This window comes from Neospora caninum, chromosome VIII, assembly GCF_000208865.1.
Source record: "Neospora caninum Liverpool complete genome, chromosome VIII".
Taxonomy (NCBI): domain Eukaryota; phylum Apicomplexa; class Conoidasida; order Eucoccidiorida; family Sarcocystidae; genus Neospora; species Neospora caninum.
Genome location: NC_018395.1, coordinates 3,675,819 through 3,694,432, shown reverse-complemented (window position 1 = coordinate 3,694,432; position 18,614 = coordinate 3,675,819). Strand labels below are relative to the sequence as shown.

The window sequence follows — 18,614 nt, the reverse complement described above, 5'->3', positions numbered from 1 at the left end:
CTTCAGAAGACGGGGGAGAACTCGTAGGTATTCATGGAACGAGACGACGACGCTATGCAGGGCTTTCGATGGCCACTGCAACCAGCGGAGTCGTGCCGTCGGTCCCCGGACGTAAACAACATCTGGACCGATTTTGAGAAAGGAGCCCCCTGCTTGCGTACCACCAATGATTTTTGTACCTTTTTGGAAATGCTTTCGTGACTGGCAGCTGGCATGCTCCACAGATGTAGATGCACCCTTAGAAAAAGCGTGTGGAAGGTCCACGCTACTCCAACAGGGAAAAAAGGGGAGATGAAATTTGGGCCCTGGAGTACTCATGAATTGGTGGATCCAAAAACAACGGAGAGGACACATGCGCAATTATTGCAAAACCTCCTGTCTGATCTGTTCTAGCTGTTCAACCTTGCGGGTCCAAAGTCTTCGATTCTGTGTGACTTCGCGGTAAATCGACGCCAGCTGCTCTCGAGTTTCGGTGCTCGCTCTGCGCACCTCCTCGAGAGCCGTCAAAAACGCCGCATTGCGCACGCTGCGAAGAGCAAGCAGATGACAACCAAAATAAGGCACTTTCTAACGGCCTGCTGGTGCATCTGTTCCGTATGCTTTTCAAAGCTCCACAGAACAAGAAACAGCGGACCAGGTGACCTGGCTGCTTCCAGAGTGCTGCGACTCTTGATCTCGTTTGCACATTTACATTGAAGCCTACCGGAAGAGCTGTTTGTGAACCGGAGACGAGAAAGAGTTGATTGTCTTAGAGAAAAGGATTTCCGATCCATTTTGGTCGTCCAGCGGGTCAGTTCGAACAGCCGTAGCGCCCCCGGCGGCTGGTTTTCCAACTGGCTGGTGGCGATGTGCCTGTTGAGTGACTGCTTTTTCTCTTGCATTTACAGAGGAAGCTGACAGAGGTGTGTTGTCGACTGGGGTTGCTGATTTTGGAGGATAGAGCAACGGCAGGACCGGTGCACTCCACTTTTCGGTCGCATTAGCCTCAGCTGCAATGCCCCCGTAAGTAGCATCTGCAATAGCACGGGAAAACTCGATGCCGACAAAACGGTTCAAGTTAACTGAAGGCTGCCTTCCTGTTGCGGAAAGTGTTGCGCGCGAGAGTGAGGCGCAAGCAGTGCAGCAGCACATACACAACAGGTTAGATGAATGACTGTCGCGATAATGTGAAAACAGATTTGCCCCGTTCAAACAGCCCAAGTAAGATCTACGAGATCTTGCTAGCACCATACCTATACGCCTTGTCCGTGGAAGCTCTAGCTTTTGGTAGCATGCCTTCGACAAACACTTTTCTATGCTTTGATCGCTACGAGCTATAGCATGCCTCGTTCATATGCATGAAACAAACACGGCTGGGCGGGCGTGTTCCAAGATGCTTTACGGGGGGAGCAACTGGATCACTTTACGTCTCGAAAGATCGTCCGGCTACGTTCGCTCAGGCCAAGATAATACTTTCTGGCGATCTACAAGCCACGTGACCTCCAAAATAGCTTGACACTGTTAAACATTGTTCTGACCTAGGCTCCACGGCTGAATGGGCAGGCCTCTCCATTGTTTGGTGAAGTAATTGGAACCGTCGCTCTCGAGACTAGGAGCAGGATAAGAATTATCAACCTTGCTGTTGGCAACTCCCGCTGAACTGGCGGGCGAGTTACCGTAAGCGGCTGCAGGACTGTTCTGCGTACTAAAGCCAGATGGCACTTGTGCAACTGCCCCGTCGTCGCACTGCAAGAATGAAACTTTTTTTCGTAGACGCCTTTTCAGAGATCTTCTTGGCATCGAATACGAGGAAAAAGGGATGTCGCTGACAACGAAAAACATAAAATTAAACAGGCTGTGTGACGACGTAATCGGCACAACGACATAAAGATCATCCCGCTCCTACGGGGTGCAGTCTGCACAGCTCTTTTCACCAAAGCTATTTTCTTTTTCCTATAGTGGGCCCTCGAATTCCAACTGTGATGACGAGATTCCATTGCGATTTGCTTGGCGCCTATGTCTGCTGGATCACATGGTGGAAATCAGAACACACGACTGCATCACCGTTGCAAAATTTCGGAACACCATTTACCCACTTACAATACGCCGTTGAGACTGCGATATGACGAGAATTTCAGTCTCAAGTTGACGATGAAAAGCTCCTTTCCGCGCACCCAGCTGAAACAATACTCCAACAGACGCGTCTTTCAACGCCGCGTTTCCACGATGGTATCTTCCGTACCCGTCAAGAGGAAGGAAGTCCGCCAATTGTGGGAGTCTATCAAGTACTGTAACGAGGAACTCGAAATGGCCGATGCATCCGTTAGTGATGAACGCGGATGAGGCATTCAACTGCGAAGCAGCTTCTTTACAGACTTTGGACACCAGCGCCGTCACTTGTTCACATCGGTTCTCTTCCGCCGAGCACAACTCCCTGTTACAAGACCAGCAGCGAAAGAAAAAACTATCGCATAATCACCACCACTGATCAATATGTTAAACGTGTGGATCGTAGCCGATACCACGCCAGCCGAGCGACGATCTGAAACGACGGATGTCGATCTACGGTTAGCAAAGGTTCAGCAAAATCCCGAGTGCTGAAATGCTGCGTTTGGCGCTGCGTGACGGGCGTTCGTTCTTGCATATCGGCCTCCACGATTCTCTAAAGTTCACTCCACCCGTGAACGGCTCCCATTGTTTTTCGATGTCCCCAGAATATTCTTCTGCCATCGTTACATGAGAAGAGAAAAAGGCATACAGGCCATAAACCTCTCGGTCCTGCGTGTACGCTATGTTTGAATTATACGCTACAATACATGTCCTGGCAGAATTCTTGAGAAGAGAGCTCAAGCAAGTTGTTCCCGGCTTTTTCAGGCTGACTGGAGCGCCCTGTTCGATCGTGTGCTTGTTATACCTCAGACGGCCAGTGTCTTCGATGCATTTAAGCTGTGCATCGAGATTGAGGAGATTTGCCTTCCACTGGCGTTCCAGTTTTCTGATGAAATCCATATCGGTGGGACTTAGGCGTTCATCAGCTGGTTTGCTATTTCGAAGATATATGTCCAGTGCCCTGCGTTCAAAAGACGCAAGGTTAAAAAAGTTGCTCCCCCCGAGGAAACGCACCTCAACCGTGGGCCCGAAGACCAGGCTGCTCTACGTGGTATAGCCTTCATCAAACAGGAATTAAACACTGTATGCTGGACAGATTCATTTGTTGAGGGCACTCCTGCTCACTTTTTTTTTCGGACCATAAACATGTGGGATTGATTTGAGAAAGTCGGTTCTGACTAGAGGAAAGCAGCCCATGCAGATGAAGAGGCGATGTTCTATACCGCGTCGGCCAGGTGAACAGGCCTGTTTCGTCTTCATGACTAAAGTGCGACAGGTTGGGGGATGAAGAAAATATCATATGTAACTTCACTCATTATAGACATCAAAAAGCTATCTGTCGCATCATTTCCAGTGACTGCATCTGGTCAACCACAGCAGGAAAACTGATGTATCGTCCAGTCGTAGAACCATACGCTTACTCGAGTTGGTCTTGCAGGGCTCGACCGAGGTCCAGGAAAATGCCGCAGACTGCGGTGGGGAAGAGTTCTTCTCGCACAATGCGGCAGAAAAACCGAATGACTGCTACGAGCTGAGTATATTGAGTGAGAAATACACATCGCAGAAATCGATTATTCCCCACTGTATGGAGCAATTGTTTTTCCGAGTCCAGTGGCAGTACTGTTTTTCAGAGGCTGTTCCGCATGAATGCAGAGACACAAATGATAAATACAAGGGATTACATGAGATGCCACTGCTTCAAAATTAGATGAAGCGAATGGGCTTTTTCCCAGACAGCGCGATTGGCAAAAAAGCAGCCAGGAAAACAGGGTTGACAAAGGAGACGTATCAACACGAGCACCCTGATTCGCTCCCGTTTTGACGATTTCTACCCAGGTCACTCGCCTACTTATCCGGTACGGGTCCGGAAACGTTCCCCCAAGAACTGACGTAGCTTAGTTTCGTTGGTTTTCTGAAGTGTTCTCCTGACCGGCTCAAGAAACGCATTTGCCAGTGTTCACCTCCCATTCTTGGATTTGCTCAGCGGTTTATTCGCGCGCCTTGTAGTGCCTGTCCACGGTCTTCCCTTACCATCGTTCCTGGAGACTGTTTTGTACGATACCATCTCTATGAATGCGTCACAAGCCCTTACCTTCTGGCGATTTGCTTCTGCCTGGGTTCGTAGATACTGAGCGAAGTGATCGACGTATACAGGGGACTCAATGTCTTTACCTGCAGGAACCCCTCCCCCTGTTGCTGTCGGCAAACCGTCGTTTCTTCCGTTTCCTCTTCCCACAGATGAGGCGCCGCCTCCAGTAGAAGACGCACACACCACTGCCGTGGCTGCCTTACAGCGGAATTCCTTCTCGATTTCCTCCACTGCTGCCGCGTACGAAACTGGCAAGCTTGTTACAGATCCCAGAAGACACTCGAGCATCGACGTGCGAGCTACAGCTTCCACGGTTTCTGCGACGGCACATTAGGGCAGAACGGAGAGCACTGCAGACATACTCATCTGTCTTAGCGTTGCGGCAAAGGACACCGCGTGGGGACGGATACAGAACGGCGTTTCCGTCCCTGAAACGTTCCATAAATCCACCGAGTGACAGCCTAAAACCAGCAGCTTCAAGTTATCCCGCTCCAGTGAGAGAGTACACCGTTGGAGAGACCTGCAACTCTTACTGGTTCCTGCTTCTCGCATTCGACAGACTGACAAAGAAGAGATGTCGTGAAATCGTAATTGCGCCGAGTTGAGGATGCTCGTACATGGTGGGGGGGAGTCAAGTGAGTATTTTCTCCGTCCAATTCCACTGCCTGCCTTTGGTCTGTAGCCATCATATCCAGAGTTTGTGATCGATCCAGGACAGGACTTCGCACCTCACCTCGTGAAACCTGTTCTGCGTTGCTCTCCGGCTCAAGGTCACCTCTGCCGAGAGTGAGGCCTGCTCCCCCGCTAGAGCCTTTCGCTGATCCAGTGCTAGTATTTACACTTGCTGAGACGGCAGCTGCTTTTCTTCTATTCTCTCCACTCGGTCCTCCTTGTTGCCCCTCCCGTGGATTTTTCCTATCATGAGGGTTCTCTCGACATTTCCCAGTGCTCCACGTCTCCTCAGCGCTTGGATGCCAGTGGTCCTGGAGAAGAGGAAGGCCCTGAAGAACCTGTTCTGCGCCTTCGTCCACGAAAGAAACTCGTGAAGGACGGAGACACTGCAGTCTCTGGCAGAGAACAAGAATGATTGACCCCGCAAGCGCGTAGCCTGCTCGAATCTCCTGAGCTATGCTGACACGAACTTCTCCCTCTGGCCGAGACACTGCACTGGCGAAAACCCCCTGTGAGAGGGCTTCGTGTTTCCCCGTTTGGCCGTTATTGGTTCTTTGAGTGATGCCGTGAGTTTTTACTGGCAGCGAAGAGGAAGCAGAGATGAACCTCTTATATTTCGGGTCGTCAAGTGCAGTACGTACGTGATACGTAAAGGAGAGTGCATTCCGTTCGTGGGGTTTCAGCAGATCTACGGATAGAAAACTGTGTGATGCGAGTGTCGCCCCCGTGTCGGGCCCTCCGCGATCTGTGCTCCGTGACCTGCCAAGAGAAGCAGAGCACGAGTGCTTCCTTCTTCCGTCTGTCGTGCATGCGGTCGGACAGCTTTCCTCCCCTACACCTTCCCCTGCAGCGGGCCAAGAGGCGGCCTGTCGGAGACAGTTGGGGCTTTTCTGTGCTCCCATTTTGTCTCCTGTCTCGTTCCACCCCTGCCCAAAGGGGTCTCCCGCGGTACCGGCACCCGCGCCGAGTTGGCTTCTTTCTAGTGTACGGACAGGCGAACCCGCGAGGCATTTCATGGACGGAGAGGCGTGACAGGAACCACTGAAAGGAGACTGAGCGAGGAACGAAGAGGCATCTGAGGGTGGCCCTTCGAAAAAAGTCAGGATAACGCCACACGGCCGGCCAAAGGTCCTCGATCCCGCTCCTCGTCGCTTTGAGGTGTAGCGAGAAGGGGAAGAAGAGCAGTCTCCTAGGTCTTGACGAGAAGCAAATATCCGCCTCGCAGCCTGCTCTGTTGAAAGAACGATACACTGAAAACAGCGCTGAATAGCCGCCTCGTATTGCTGGTGAAGGTGATGCAAAGCCGCGACTGCCGCACGCTTCGGAGCCCCGTGCTGGCGCCCAAGGCCTGAAGAATCCAGAAAGAGAGCGGAACGCCAATCAGAAAAAAGTTCTCGAAACGAAGGAAAAGTGCATCGGAGAAGAAGCGAGACATCGAGGGCGAAAAGACAGAGGAAGAGAACGACAAGGGACAGAGCAGGATGCGGAGAAGCGGGAAGCGAAGAGGAACAAAGGAAGAAAAGAGAAGGAACAGAAAAGACAGCAAAGGGACAAAAGGAAACAGGTGAGGGAAAGGAAAGACGAGAGGAAGTGGACGGAAAGACACAACAGATCCTCAATAGCCAAGAAACGACTTGTTGTGTGCTGCCATCCTCAGACTTCTTTCTCGTCTGTGCTCTCCGTTGTCGGTTCCAAGAGGACAAGCAGAGCCTCGCGTATCGCAGACAGCCCTTCTCATTCTCTCACAGTCATTCTTACTGATCCCGAATTTCGTGCGAAAACCGTCGATTTGAACGATTTGCAAAAGACACAGACACAAAGGCTGATATGTCCCGTTGTAGGAATCGTTCCTCACCGCCTCGCTGTCAGGCTCTTTCCTAGAATAGTTAGTCGCCATCTACATCAGATGGAACTGAGGGTTGTTTATATCGATCAGTTCTCGTCTACAAGATAACGGCATATCCAGTTACCTCTGGCTGATTCCGTTGTTTCTCCCTTTGCCTCGTCCTCTCACTCTGTCGCTGATGCTGACTCTGTCCCTCATCGTGCCTCCTCAGCCTTCCTGCTCAATTGATTCCTCTCTTGCATTGCTCTGTTCGCCTACCATAAAGTCGAGAAATTCGGTCTTCGAGGCCAGCAAAATGCTCTTCCATTTGTTTTCGTCCCTCCGCGGCTGTAGACTCCAGTCTCTCTTTCCACGACGCGACTCGCGCTTGCCAGTCGTCTCTTCGCTTTTCAATTTCCTCTGTCCACTCGCCTCGCTTTGAATTTGCCTCTTGTATTTCTTTCTCCGAAATCGAAGGGGGGGTCGAGCTAAAGAAATTCTGGATCTTCGTATGGACTTTTTGAAGGCTCGCGATCACAGACTGCTCAATAAACTGAACGGAAAAGAGACTAGACAGCAGCGAAAATGACAACCTTGAGCAGATGGTACACCAGCAAAGACCTAACAAAACTTTGGTGCGCCACTGCAACCACACGCTTCTCAGGAAACCGACAAGAGACAGACAAAGAAAATGGGAGTGGAACCTTCTCCTCGGACTCTGGCTTAAACCGTTCTGGTCTTCTTCGGATACACAGACGGGAATTCGATCTCCCTCTATATAGATATGCATGGTGCATGCAGTAGTCTCTCCCTTGTGTCCTGTGGAGTCGTTCCAGTTTTTGCGCCGCTGTAAGCAGCACACCTGCATCCACTCGAGTAGATGCCGAGTGCAACGGTTCCGTTGTGGTCGCGCGCCTGTCCGTTCTGCAGCTCGTCTCTACCTCAACTGATCTCGGCATGCGTTCTGTCCCGCCTCGTTTCTCCCGCCCTCCCCAGGGGTACCTGTATTTTCGCCTCTGCGGTTTTCCTCAGCTGGTCTTGCTCCTGAACGAACTGTTTCCTCCTGCGCTCTAACTGCTGGATCAAACACCCGCCGATCCTGCCGTCGGGCAGTCCATCGTCCGAGGCCCCGGGCGGATCACCTGACCCGCCGTCGCCGGCTTCCAAGTCCCCTCCAGAAGCAAGAGCAGTGGGGGAGGCCTCGATGTCTCCCTTTCCTTCCTTCCCTCGCGCAGAGAGAGACGAGAACAGCAGTCTGCCGTTGCGGGTCCCGGGGCTGCTGCTGGCGCGCCGCGCCGAAACAGAAGACGAGAGAGGTTTAGACGGAGAAACAGGCGAAGGAGAAGACGCAACTGCCGTCGCAGAACCTCCCACGTGGGTCAGGAGCGATTCCAGCCGCAGCTGCTGAAACTGCGTCTGTTCCGCACCCATGTCTTGCAACAGAAGCTCCAGCTCCTCCTGTGGGCGGCACGAAACGGAGACGCACAACGCGACGCAACCGGGGCTAAAAACTCGAGTGGTAACGTTTTTTGTGCGGCCCTGCAACCAAACCAACAGTACAGAAGCGTCTTCCTTCTCGCGAAGGAGTGGCCGGGAAGAAGGCATCTGTTTAGAGTTTTTTCTAGAGGGTGCGAAAGTGTGGTTCTATGTCGCCGTGGTTCTCCTCGAGAACAACTCCAAGACCGAGAGTTCTTGTCTCCCGCGTTCGATTCGCCAACCTGCCACACGTGAGGCCCCAGCCTGGTGACCCTCTCGACTGCCCTCCCCATCACATAGAACTAGCGCTCACGTTTAGTCTCCTCTCTCGCTTTGTCCTTTGTCTACACCGTCATGCCATTCCTTTCGCTTTCTTCTGCCTCGTCTCCGCCTCCCCTTCTCTCCTCTTCTCGCTCTGCCTTTTGAGGTCTTCCCGCCTACCTCAGTTTGGGCGAGGAGATGTTGCTGACGCCCCACAGCACTCGCCACGCCTTGAAGGAAGCGTTCGAGGCGGGCGACGTGAGCCGCCAGCTGCTGCTGGCGGTGTTTGTAGACAAACGAGAAGGAGGCGACAGTGGCAGAAGTCGAATCAAATTCCGTCAACACGCGCTTCATTTCGCCCAGAGCCGTCGAATACGCTGCCTACACGGGGTGCGCCAACCAGAGAAAGGAAGAAACTCAACGAACCAGCACAGGGAGACTTAACGAGGAGGCGCCTGCAGAGAAGCCGGCAGTGTGCGATGGGGGTGAGGAACGACAGGGAAGGCCGTTTTTCTGCTCTTTGCAGACGGGTGAAGATCCCCAGGCAGTTTATGGAAGGCAACTGGATTTGCCGAAAAAACCTGCCTGTCTCGGAAAGCCACGAACCGACAGACAAGCAGCAAATCTAAAAAAGGAAAATAAGAACAGAGGGGATTCGTTCTCAAGAAGATATCCGGGCGACAACCAGAACGCATAGACAGGAGATCTACGCATGTCAACAGAGAAACACCCGGGCTTCTTTTCGTTTTTCTCATCTCTTGTTCACGCCGTTCATCACCGAGACAAGAACCGGATTAAAGCCTCTAAACGCGTGCGTGTATCTGTGTGTGATGTGACTACAAGGAAACGTTTCTGACATCCACGAATACTTGTACACATTACTTAGCCACCTCTTCCACTCTCTCTCTACACCTTTCTGTCTCCTTTCCTCCCTGTACCCCTCGATCTACGACATCAGCACACACATCTATACCTGTATATATTTGACGCGAAGGCATCAGCAGGAACATACTCTCTCTATAGGCTTACACTCTTTTTTCTTTGTACTGAGATACTTTTTTGAATATACACACATATATTCATACACAGACGTAAGACAGATTTACGTGGTACCTCGCCGAGTGCAGTTGCAGTTGTTTCCAGTTCATCAAGTGCGCGGGCGACGAAATCGAAGGAGGCAGCCCTCAACCGCGTCAGCCCGTCTTTCCAAGATTCTCTGAGGAGAATTTCAACTGGGTTGCCGGTTTCTTCATCTCTTCCTTCCGCCTCTTCCTGGGTAGCCGACCCGGGACTGCCGGAAGCCCCGTCTTCGGTGAGGGGAGCATTTCTGCTTGCCGAAGCGGCGCGACCGTTGGAGACACTTCGATGAGAAGCAGACAAGGCTGTGAGAGAGCGAGGAAGAAGGAGCGAAGCCGACGAAGGGGAAGAACTCATCTTTTTCTTGTCGTTCGGGAGGTCCCGGGCAGGAGCTGCAGGAGGCGACACAGGGAGGGCGCATGCGTCTCCAGAAGAAGGGAGAACGAGGGCACCGAGCATCGCCTCGAAGGTCTTCAGCTGGCGATACGTTTGACCCCGCGAATCTGTCCTGGGCACAGCGTCGAGAGAGAGAGAGAAAGACAGAGAGAAAGGCAGAGAAGAAGAAGGCGGGAAGAGGCAGTGACGCGCAAAAGGCCACTCTTTTTGAGACAGCGTATGAGAGGCAGAGGAGAAAACCAAAGAAATTTCGAAACAAAACAGAAGCGTTTGGTAACAGAAGAAGAAGACGGCGTGAGACTCGAGAGGAGGGACAAAGCGACTGCAAAGGGAAAGAGACGGGCAGAGAGGAAGGGAAAGCGAGAGACGACCAGCAAGGACGAGGCCAGGCATATGCAGCAGAAGAGCAGACTCCGGGAATGGGGCGACAGATAAGAAAACCATAGAAACGCACAGAGGTTCCCCTGGCACACCAGCGAGGGACAGATGAAAAACCCAACATTAAGCAGAGCCCCTTTGTTCCCTACCACCATATGTCTTTATCGAGATCGATCTCGTCGTCGCACACGTCGCGCTTTCCGTTCTTGTCTTTTTTTCTGACATCTTCTCGGTCGCCCTTCGAGCCTCCGTGCGAACTGCCCTTGCTGCCAGTCGCCGTCTCTCCCTCTTTACTCGAGCCTCCGGTTCCTGGTCTCCGATCACTGCTTCCCGCATGCGCGCTAGAGCTGTTTGGCTTTCTTCCGCTGCCATTCTCGTTTCGTTTCTCGCCCCCTTTGAGGTTTTTACTCGCCCCTGAGTTCGCGTGGCTCCGCATTCGCGCTGGACTTGCCCGAGCTGTAGGAGACGAAGGCCCGCGAGAGAGCGACGCATCCTCAGGGTGCGTCTCCTCTCTCTCGCGTGCCCGCCTGCCATGGGAAGAAGGTTCCGTGTCTCCGGATTCTTGCCTTCGTTTTTCCTCGGCCAAGGCTCTGGGGGGCGGTAACGAAGGTCCGTCGGCGTCTCGCGCGTCTGTGAGACGCGATCCCGAAGGCCCGTCACTTCCGTTTGTCTCCGTCCTCCCTCGCTCCTCGACGAGAGCCGAATACTTCTTCTGCTGCTCTTCAGAGAGCGGGGCCAGGTTCCACAGGTGTAGAAACTTGGCCAGCTCACTTCGCCGTCTTTCGTGAGTTTGCGGGAGAAAACTTTGCCCCAGAGTGCCGATGCGCTTCACCCCCGCGCGAACCAGGCCGTCGAGACCCCTCAGTGCCTCCTCCGCCTTCTTCTTTAGCGCATCCAACTCGCCGAGAGTTGCCGCTGTCTTCATCTCTCTAGAAAACACAAGAATCCACACACGGACACAGTTGCGGTACATACACGTCCCTGTTCATTCATGTTTACCTTCCAGCTGCCTTCTTTCGAGCAGTCGAGTTTCGACCGAGTCGAAGGCCCCGTCGGTCCAAAACAAAAGCCGAGATCACCAATTTGCAGTCGAAACGTGCAGACACGCCTACCGAACTATCGACATCTAACTGCTTCTATCCAGCTTTTTGAATCCGTCTCTTACAGTTATCTCTGTCGCCGATATACATATGTGTATGTATGTATGTATGTATGTATGTATGTATGTATGTATGTATGTATGTATGTATGTATGTAGTTTTGGAGAGGTTTGGAGTCTTCAAGAGACAGCGTGACAGTATGTAGGAAGGCGAGCGTTTGTCGCGTGCTCGACTCTGACTCTTGGCACCTCCTTCTGCAAATTTTTTTCGCGTTGTCCGTCTTTCGAGGTCTTTCTCTCTGGACCGGGAGATACACAGCGGTGTGTCTCCCTTTTCTCTTACTCTCGGAGCGCGAGAATGCCGGCTGCTTGCTGGCGATTTGCGTCGACAAACGCCTTGGAGGCATCCATGGCGAGGCGCCGCTGGCTGCTGTTTAGGAGGTGATGAGATTCGCGGAAGGCGGCGAGAAAAGACCCAACTTGAGAGAGAAACACCAGGAGGCGGAGACACACATGATGCTCTGCTCGTTGTCTCTCCTGCGAAAACGAAAGACCCAGAAATCACAGAAACAACAGGAAGAACGGTAGAGGAAAACGAGGTCGACAGCGAGAGTCAACCTGGACCCGGGACCGCACCTTTCCTGCCTGCCGCGGTTTTCTGCGCTCAGTGTGCCTTCCGTGTCCGGTGGAGTCTCGCTGTAACGCGTACTTCCATTCGCGATGCGAGGACGTCCAAGTCCATCTGCAACTCTTCCAAGTGTTGCTCTTGAAGAGGCCGGAGAAGCTGCGCTGCAACCGCCCGGGCTGTATCGCACGCTCCCCAGAGGATGCGGGCGTTGAAGTGCTCAACCCTGTCTGAGCATGTGTCTAAAGAGGCAAACGCACGCAAAACCTGCGAACGATCTCTGCAGGTTCTCTGCAGGTCCAGAATCGAAGCTTAGCCTCTGCGTGATGCAGTGATTCTTTTGAGACAAGCGAGCCTTTAAACGAGTGCGCATTTGGCGCAGACGTTTATCACTTCCTCAACTGCTCAGGCTTCATTTGCTCTTTCTGGCAGGGGCGCCCGCCGGCCGCCGCTTCCGCACGCGCTGGTGGCGAAGGCAAAGACAGGGAAAAAGTGAGGACGACAAAAGGCAGCCTTTGTGTGCGATCGAACTCACGAATCAACGCTTCACTTCTCCGCCTCTGAATCTCCTTCAGATCGATAAAGTCGCCGACAAGATTTCGCATCCAGGCCTCGCCGACCTCGCGAATCCGTCCGAGGCGCCCCATCCAGCGGTTCACCTTCTCAGGCGTCATGGAGGCGGGGAGACACTCCAGAGCTTCGTGGATCTGGGGAAAAGACAAAAGCAGGTCAGACAGAGGCTCTTCAAAAGAGCGCGAAGCGAAAACAGCGAAAAGCGAGAGAGGACTAGCTAACAGACTCGAGACTGTGCGTTGGCCAAAAACGGTGAGTGAAGGCGTGTGGAAGAGTCGGCGCAGCACCTGTTGTGGTGACGCTCAAGCGAAAAACAGCGTGAGAAAGATACGCGTAGCGAAAACCAAAGATGCGTTCTTTCCTTGTTTCGCCTACGTTTCTCTAGCCACGATTCTGCGAGCAGTGCCGGTTTGGAAAGAATGCGAACAGGAAGAGAGCAGCGCAACTGTCCGAGGCAAAACGATCAAGATCTCCACAGTGCGGCAGTGCGGAACGGGAAAACGCGCTTTGCCCCTGTGTCATTGCAGGACGAGAACGCCAGGCAGCCTGTCTGTTGTTGACGTGCCAAAGTGACAGTCGGTTCCTTCATTCTAACCACGTTTCCGTCCTTTCGATTTCCTCCGTCACCGTAACCGACTCACACTGAGCGCGTTGTCGTCCCATCAAGCGCTGTTTACGTCAATGCCCACAGTCGATCTTTCCTGCCTCATTGTGGAATGGCGAGGCGGAGGGTGTCCTTCCTGCTTTCGAAAGTTCACTTTTTATGCTTACCACGTCGTGTCGCTTGACCGAGAGCGACTGTTCCTTTTCTTGCATCTGCCTTTCCAGTGCTTGCTTCTCTGGAGGTGACGTGAAGTCGTCCCCTTTGCGGAGCGTTAGCACCGCTTCGCGAATTGCGTTGTGGTGACTGGCGACGAGACGCCGAGAAAGAAAGGAAGAAACACACGTGAGCTAAGCGAAAGTATCAAGCGGTACGAAGGCTCTTGGAGTCAAGAACGGCGCGACACCTATACGACTCCAAACGCATTCATACCTGCAAAGAATACATGCGTTTACGAGCGGCATCCCGTTTAGAGATACGTATATGCTGTACACAAGTAAAACAATCTATGTCGTGGAAACATACATAGATACACGAAGTACCCTACGCACAAATACACAGACAGACGTCAAACAGTGCATCCATTCGTGCTCGTGTGTAGATATAGATTCACGTGTGCATGTAAATAAGTTGTGCAGAAATAAAGAGTTAGCTGTCGACTGAGTCTTTCTGAGAAGCCTTTGCGTGATCACCGCCACTTTCTCCTGTCTCCCGCTGCGTTGTTGCCCTGCCCTCCTCTTGAACAATGGATTTAAGCTGAGGACTTCTCTCACTTGTGTATTTTCAACTCTTCTTCGCATTTTTTGTAGGCTGTTGCGTGTTGCTCCGTCCAGGCGTCAATCGCTACGACGAGGCGCTGAATGATTTGCGTCTGCGCCCGCTGGTGATGGAGAAGTTTGAGATTTTCGATTTTGCATTTCTCATCTACGATTCGCTCAATGTCGCCTCGTGTGTGGAAAGCAACATCCCGGAGGGCTCCGCACAGAGTCCGAATGTGCGCGTCCGCTGCGTTCTTCCGTTCTCTCTGAGAAGAAAAACGTGGCGAATGCAGAACGCGAGAGTTCATCTCTGCCGGTTCGTTCGTTTGCTTTCGCGGTTACATTCGTTGTTCCGTCTCTGGGTTGCTCCTCTCTCCCCTATGATTCGCTTGGGGTGTCTCCTCTACGGACTCTTTCGCCTCTTCGACTCCCATTTCCTTCTTTCGAGCCATGCTCGCGAGACTCCTTCACTCCCACCCTTCTGTGCCGAGCTTGCCTCGATCGCTTCCAAATCTGCAGCCAGCTGTGTGACCACCAGTCGCATCTCCTGAAGGAGTTGCTGCGCGTTCTTCAAGTTTGCGTCGACGACCTCTTTTGTCCAGAAGTCCTCTTTCTTCTTCCTTTCGCCCCGGGAGGCAGTGGCGCAAGCTTGTCCTCGTCCGCCTCCTCGTTCTTCCTCTTCTCCGTCTTTCCCCTTCTTCCTGGGCGTTTCTTGGTCTCCGTTCTCGCCCTCCGGTCCCGGTTCTTCTTCTCCGTCGTCCAGGAAGAAGAGCTGTGCAGCCGTCGCATCAGCCAGGCACTGGCGCTCTTCGTCTGCTGGCCTCTCCGCCTCTTCAGAAGTCGATGACGAAGCCGCGGAAGTCTTCTCTTCTTCGCCTGCTCGGCGCCCCTTTGGCAGCGCCGATCTTCCTCCTTTCCCGCTCAGTGGAGAGGCGCAGGCGCCAGAGCCCGACGCGCCGGGAGCGGCGCCTCCGTAGGAAGACGAGGCGTTTCCGGCTGCATGCGTGGGCGTTTTCGCGGGGCGATAAACCCCTTTTGTGCTTTGCGAGGCTGCAGCGGAAGAAGACAGGGCCTGGAGAGTCGTTCGCGCCTCCCGAGATGCCCCTGCCTTGTCCTTTTTCTTTACTCCTCCGGAGGAATCAGCAGATGTCTCCGGTGACTGGTCCTCGAGTCCCTTCTCTCCGGACCCCGCACGCATTGCGTCTTCTCTGAGCCGCTCCTGATAGGCACGGATCCGCTGGAGTTGTTTCTTCCTCCATCGCATCTGTTCTTCGAGTTTATCGTTCAAAGCGCCCTGCAGTGCTTTCAGCGTCGTCTCTCTCACTTTCAGTTCCTCCCGCGCCGCCAGACTTCGGGATTTGACTAGATCTTCAAAATGTTCTTCTTGTTCCAACCACTTTGCGTTTGCCTTTTCTAGCACCCTTTCTGCCTTCTCTCGCAGCCTCGACGTCAAACTCTCACAGAACGACAGAGGCTTTGATTCTCTCTCCGTCCGGCGATCTGCTGCTTGTTCCGCTTTGCCTCCGTCTCTCTGAATCTTTTCGTTCGAGCCGCCCTCATCGTGCGCCCCCACACTCAGCTGGTCCTTCGTTTTCTCCCCTTTCTCCCCTCCTGGAGCTGCGACTTCAGCTGTCAGTACAGAGGAAGACTTTTCCCGATCGGCTTCTCCATTAGGCCCAGCTTCTCCCGGTTCTGTGACGCTGGCAGCTTCCAAAGACAGCTTGCCGCCTTTCGTAGAAACAAAAGGTGGCTTTCGGAGATTGCTGCTCTCCGAACTCGAGACAGATTCACTCTCTTCGACAGGCGACGACAGAGGCTTCGTCGCCTGAGTTGAAGAGACGCCCGACGTACGCCGCTTCGGACTCACATGAGGTCGCGTTGTGGCCTGCCGAGACCGCATGATTTCGATCAAGACCGGAAAAAAGAAGAGAGGAGAGCATGTGCAGAAGAAAGCACTGCGTCTACGGTGATTGTTTCCGTGCTTTCTCTACGGAACAGCTGCTTCGTTTTCCCTCATAGTGGCGTTTTCCGTTTTCTCGTGGCCACTCCGAGGTGACTGTTTTTCGATGCCGCCTGTTTCTGCATGCCTTCCTTTCTGTCACACTTGCGTGTGGATAGAGCTGCGCGCGCCGTCAAGAACTAACTCGTCGCGTTCCTCTCGGAGGGAGGGGGGGAAACGGAGAGTTTAAAGCTTACAGTGGGGTATCAAGATCCTTCCTAAAGCCTCTACCGGAAAGCAAAAGGCCGTTTTCACGGTAAGCGTAGGGGGAAAAGCATGTGGACAGAGCGCCGACTGTTAGTTTATCCGCTCAGGATTTCGCTCCAGATACACCGTGGTGGCTACGGATGCATTCGCACTCCCCGACGCTGTGCGCATACCAATTACTCTGCCCTATCGATATCTGTAGTCAAATGTGCGGTGTTGGATCTACTCTACCTCTACAAATGCGAGCATCTGAAGCAAGCTTCGTGATTTCGTTTTTTTGGAGTGGGTTGGGCACGGTCGCACAACAGGACTACCCTCGGAGGGCCCCGGCTTCCGATAGGTAGCCGCTTGGTCACACGCTGAGAGAAAAAGTCCACAGGAGACCAGAAGCTAAGAAGAAACAGAAACAAATGAAGATGAAGAGAAAGCGGGGGCACAGTTGAGCTCAAGTAGCGGGACGAATGGAGAAAAGCCGGCCCCTCCGGTGGCGAAAGGTACAATGAAGGCATTTGGGAAGAAAGCCACGGGCTGGAAGTTCGTCCGAGGATCCAGAGAGCAGGTCTGTCGAGGACTGAGGAGGCAAAGATGAGCTCGTTAAGCTGTCCAAACACAGCCCAAGGGGTCAAAAATTGAGAAAAACGCGCCAGGGGGGGCGACAGCGCGTTCTCCGCGATTGCTGATACTACGATTTTTCGTGCGCAGTTTGACCCTGTGCACACAAAGCCACCTGTTTTGGGTTCAAGAGCCCACAAGTCACAGCAGGGCGCTGTTATGACCCAAATATCGTGCGATCTTCTATCAGAGTCGAAGGCCATGCACACGTCGTCGTTTTCAGGTTGAACTCAACCGCTCGTTCGTAAGCATGCACGCGAAGTGACCCACCGTGTCTTGTAATTTTCTCAGAAGGTAAGTTGCCGGTCGAAGCGTCGAACCACTGAACAGAAACGTGGCAAGCGAGCTACGACCAGCGTCTTTTTCCCTTGTGTTCAACGAGAGTCTCGCGGAGAACTGCAGTGGGCCTGAGGTTTTCCTTCCTTTTAGTGGTTACGCCAACAGGTGCTGGGTGTGACCAGGCAGAGCGCTTGGTTAGGCGTGGTGACGAAACCGGAAGAGAAGCAGGCAACCTTCCTCCGACTTTTGCCGCACGACGCCCTTTAGCTGTTTGTTACAGTCCCGCTGGCTTATGAATTCCCCCCTCCACAACGAAATCCTTCCCCTAAAGAAGGAATTTCCGCTGTGGTTCCCATCTTCGCACTGTTTTCGCGGGGCGGCTACCGCTACCCCCGCCGTGGAAGGCGATGTGAGCCGACCGGTCGAGTGTGGCAGCTCCACGGACCCGGCGAGAGTTCTCGACGATTGTATCAGCATATTCTTGGCACATCTCAGGCGCAAAGGACCTCCCGGGTATCGCTGCATTCTGTTCAAAACAGAAAAGCGCTCTCGAACCCGCCAGGACGGACTCGATAGCGTTGTTTAGTCCACTGTAAGAGGTTTGAAAGGAAGTACGATATGCATCAGCGCTGTTCTTCGCACTCCAAGGGAATATCTCCAGGCAAATTGCCGCCGGAAGAGATTCCGTTTGGCACAGGGAAAACTCGACTATGTCGCCCATGTTCAGCGCTTCCTGTACGCTCCACTAAAGCCGATAGAACAGTCAACCTCATGCAGTTTTGTGCTATCATGTGGAAATTGAGGACACACTTTACAGAGAACACAACAAAACATCCCTGTCTCCTTTTAATGTTGGGAGGATACCGCCAAAGCTTCTCCCGCGGTAACGCCCCTCCGGGTGGCGCTAAACACAGAGGTTTGCCTGACACAGCACTCTTTTCCGGTAGCAGGAACGAAACACGTTGACCGTCAGTAAATGAGATTAAGGTGGGATGGGGAGACCACCTCAGCCACGATTGACAGCGAGGTACAGAAACTCTCCACAGACGGCTGATCCAGCATGAAGATTTATCTCAGCACTTTCTTTGCGCGTCAATCTTAAGGGAAGCCGTGGCCGTTGCAGCCAAGCAGAAAGGCTAATCTCCGTCGATGCCTTCTCTCATGGCCTGCCTTCGATAAAAGTGTTCAGCCAGACAAGTTCAGTGGAGTGAGCTTGGATTGTCACAGCAACAATCAGAGGTCCCAGCGCCGGGACAAACTTGCAAAAACAAGGGGAAGGCAAGGACATGGAATGGGGAGCGACGGAATGCCTTTTTGCGTAGGGGAAAAACGATTCAAGAGGCAGGATCTTTTCTCTTCACACATCGGTCACAGATACAGGAAAACGGCTTCCGCCCGGCTAGAAAGACCATGTCGCGTGCCCAAACAGGAAGCGAGATTGTCGTGGGGCTGGTGCTTGCTACAGATCGAAGTTCACCCCAGAACAACATGCTTTCGCAGCTGTAGCCTAAGAAGCTAAAAAACCCGTCTCTCTGGGTTGTCTACGAGCTACTCACGAACCCGGAATGTGGACAGCAGCGGGAGAGAGAAAGGGAGACT

The 18,614-nt window shown here is 53.1% G+C and overlaps 1 protein-coding gene across 1 annotated transcript; it reads right to left on the bottom strand.

Annotated features, from left to right (window-relative positions):
- Nucleotides 1-360: 360 nt before the first annotated feature.
- On the bottom strand, nucleotides 361-15,818 carry NCLIV_034710 (conserved hypothetical protein; the record flags this gene model as incomplete). The annotated part of the gene is made up of 18 exons (XM_003883672.1): nucleotides 361-526; nucleotides 704-1,013; nucleotides 1,518-1,588; nucleotides 2,080-2,157; nucleotides 2,222-2,413; nucleotides 3,510-3,619; nucleotides 4,181-4,494; nucleotides 6,954-7,227; nucleotides 7,677-8,132; nucleotides 8,592-8,792; nucleotides 9,525-9,996; nucleotides 10,412-11,191; nucleotides 11,705-11,898; nucleotides 12,071-12,228; nucleotides 12,522-12,693; nucleotides 13,331-13,466; nucleotides 13,934-14,184; nucleotides 14,382-15,818. 18 exons carry the CDS (start codon nucleotides 15,816-15,818, stop codon nucleotides 361-363), a joined length of 5,772 nt encoding a protein of 1,923 aa, XP_003883721.1.
- Between the last annotated feature and the right edge of the window lie 2,796 nt (nucleotides 15,819-18,614).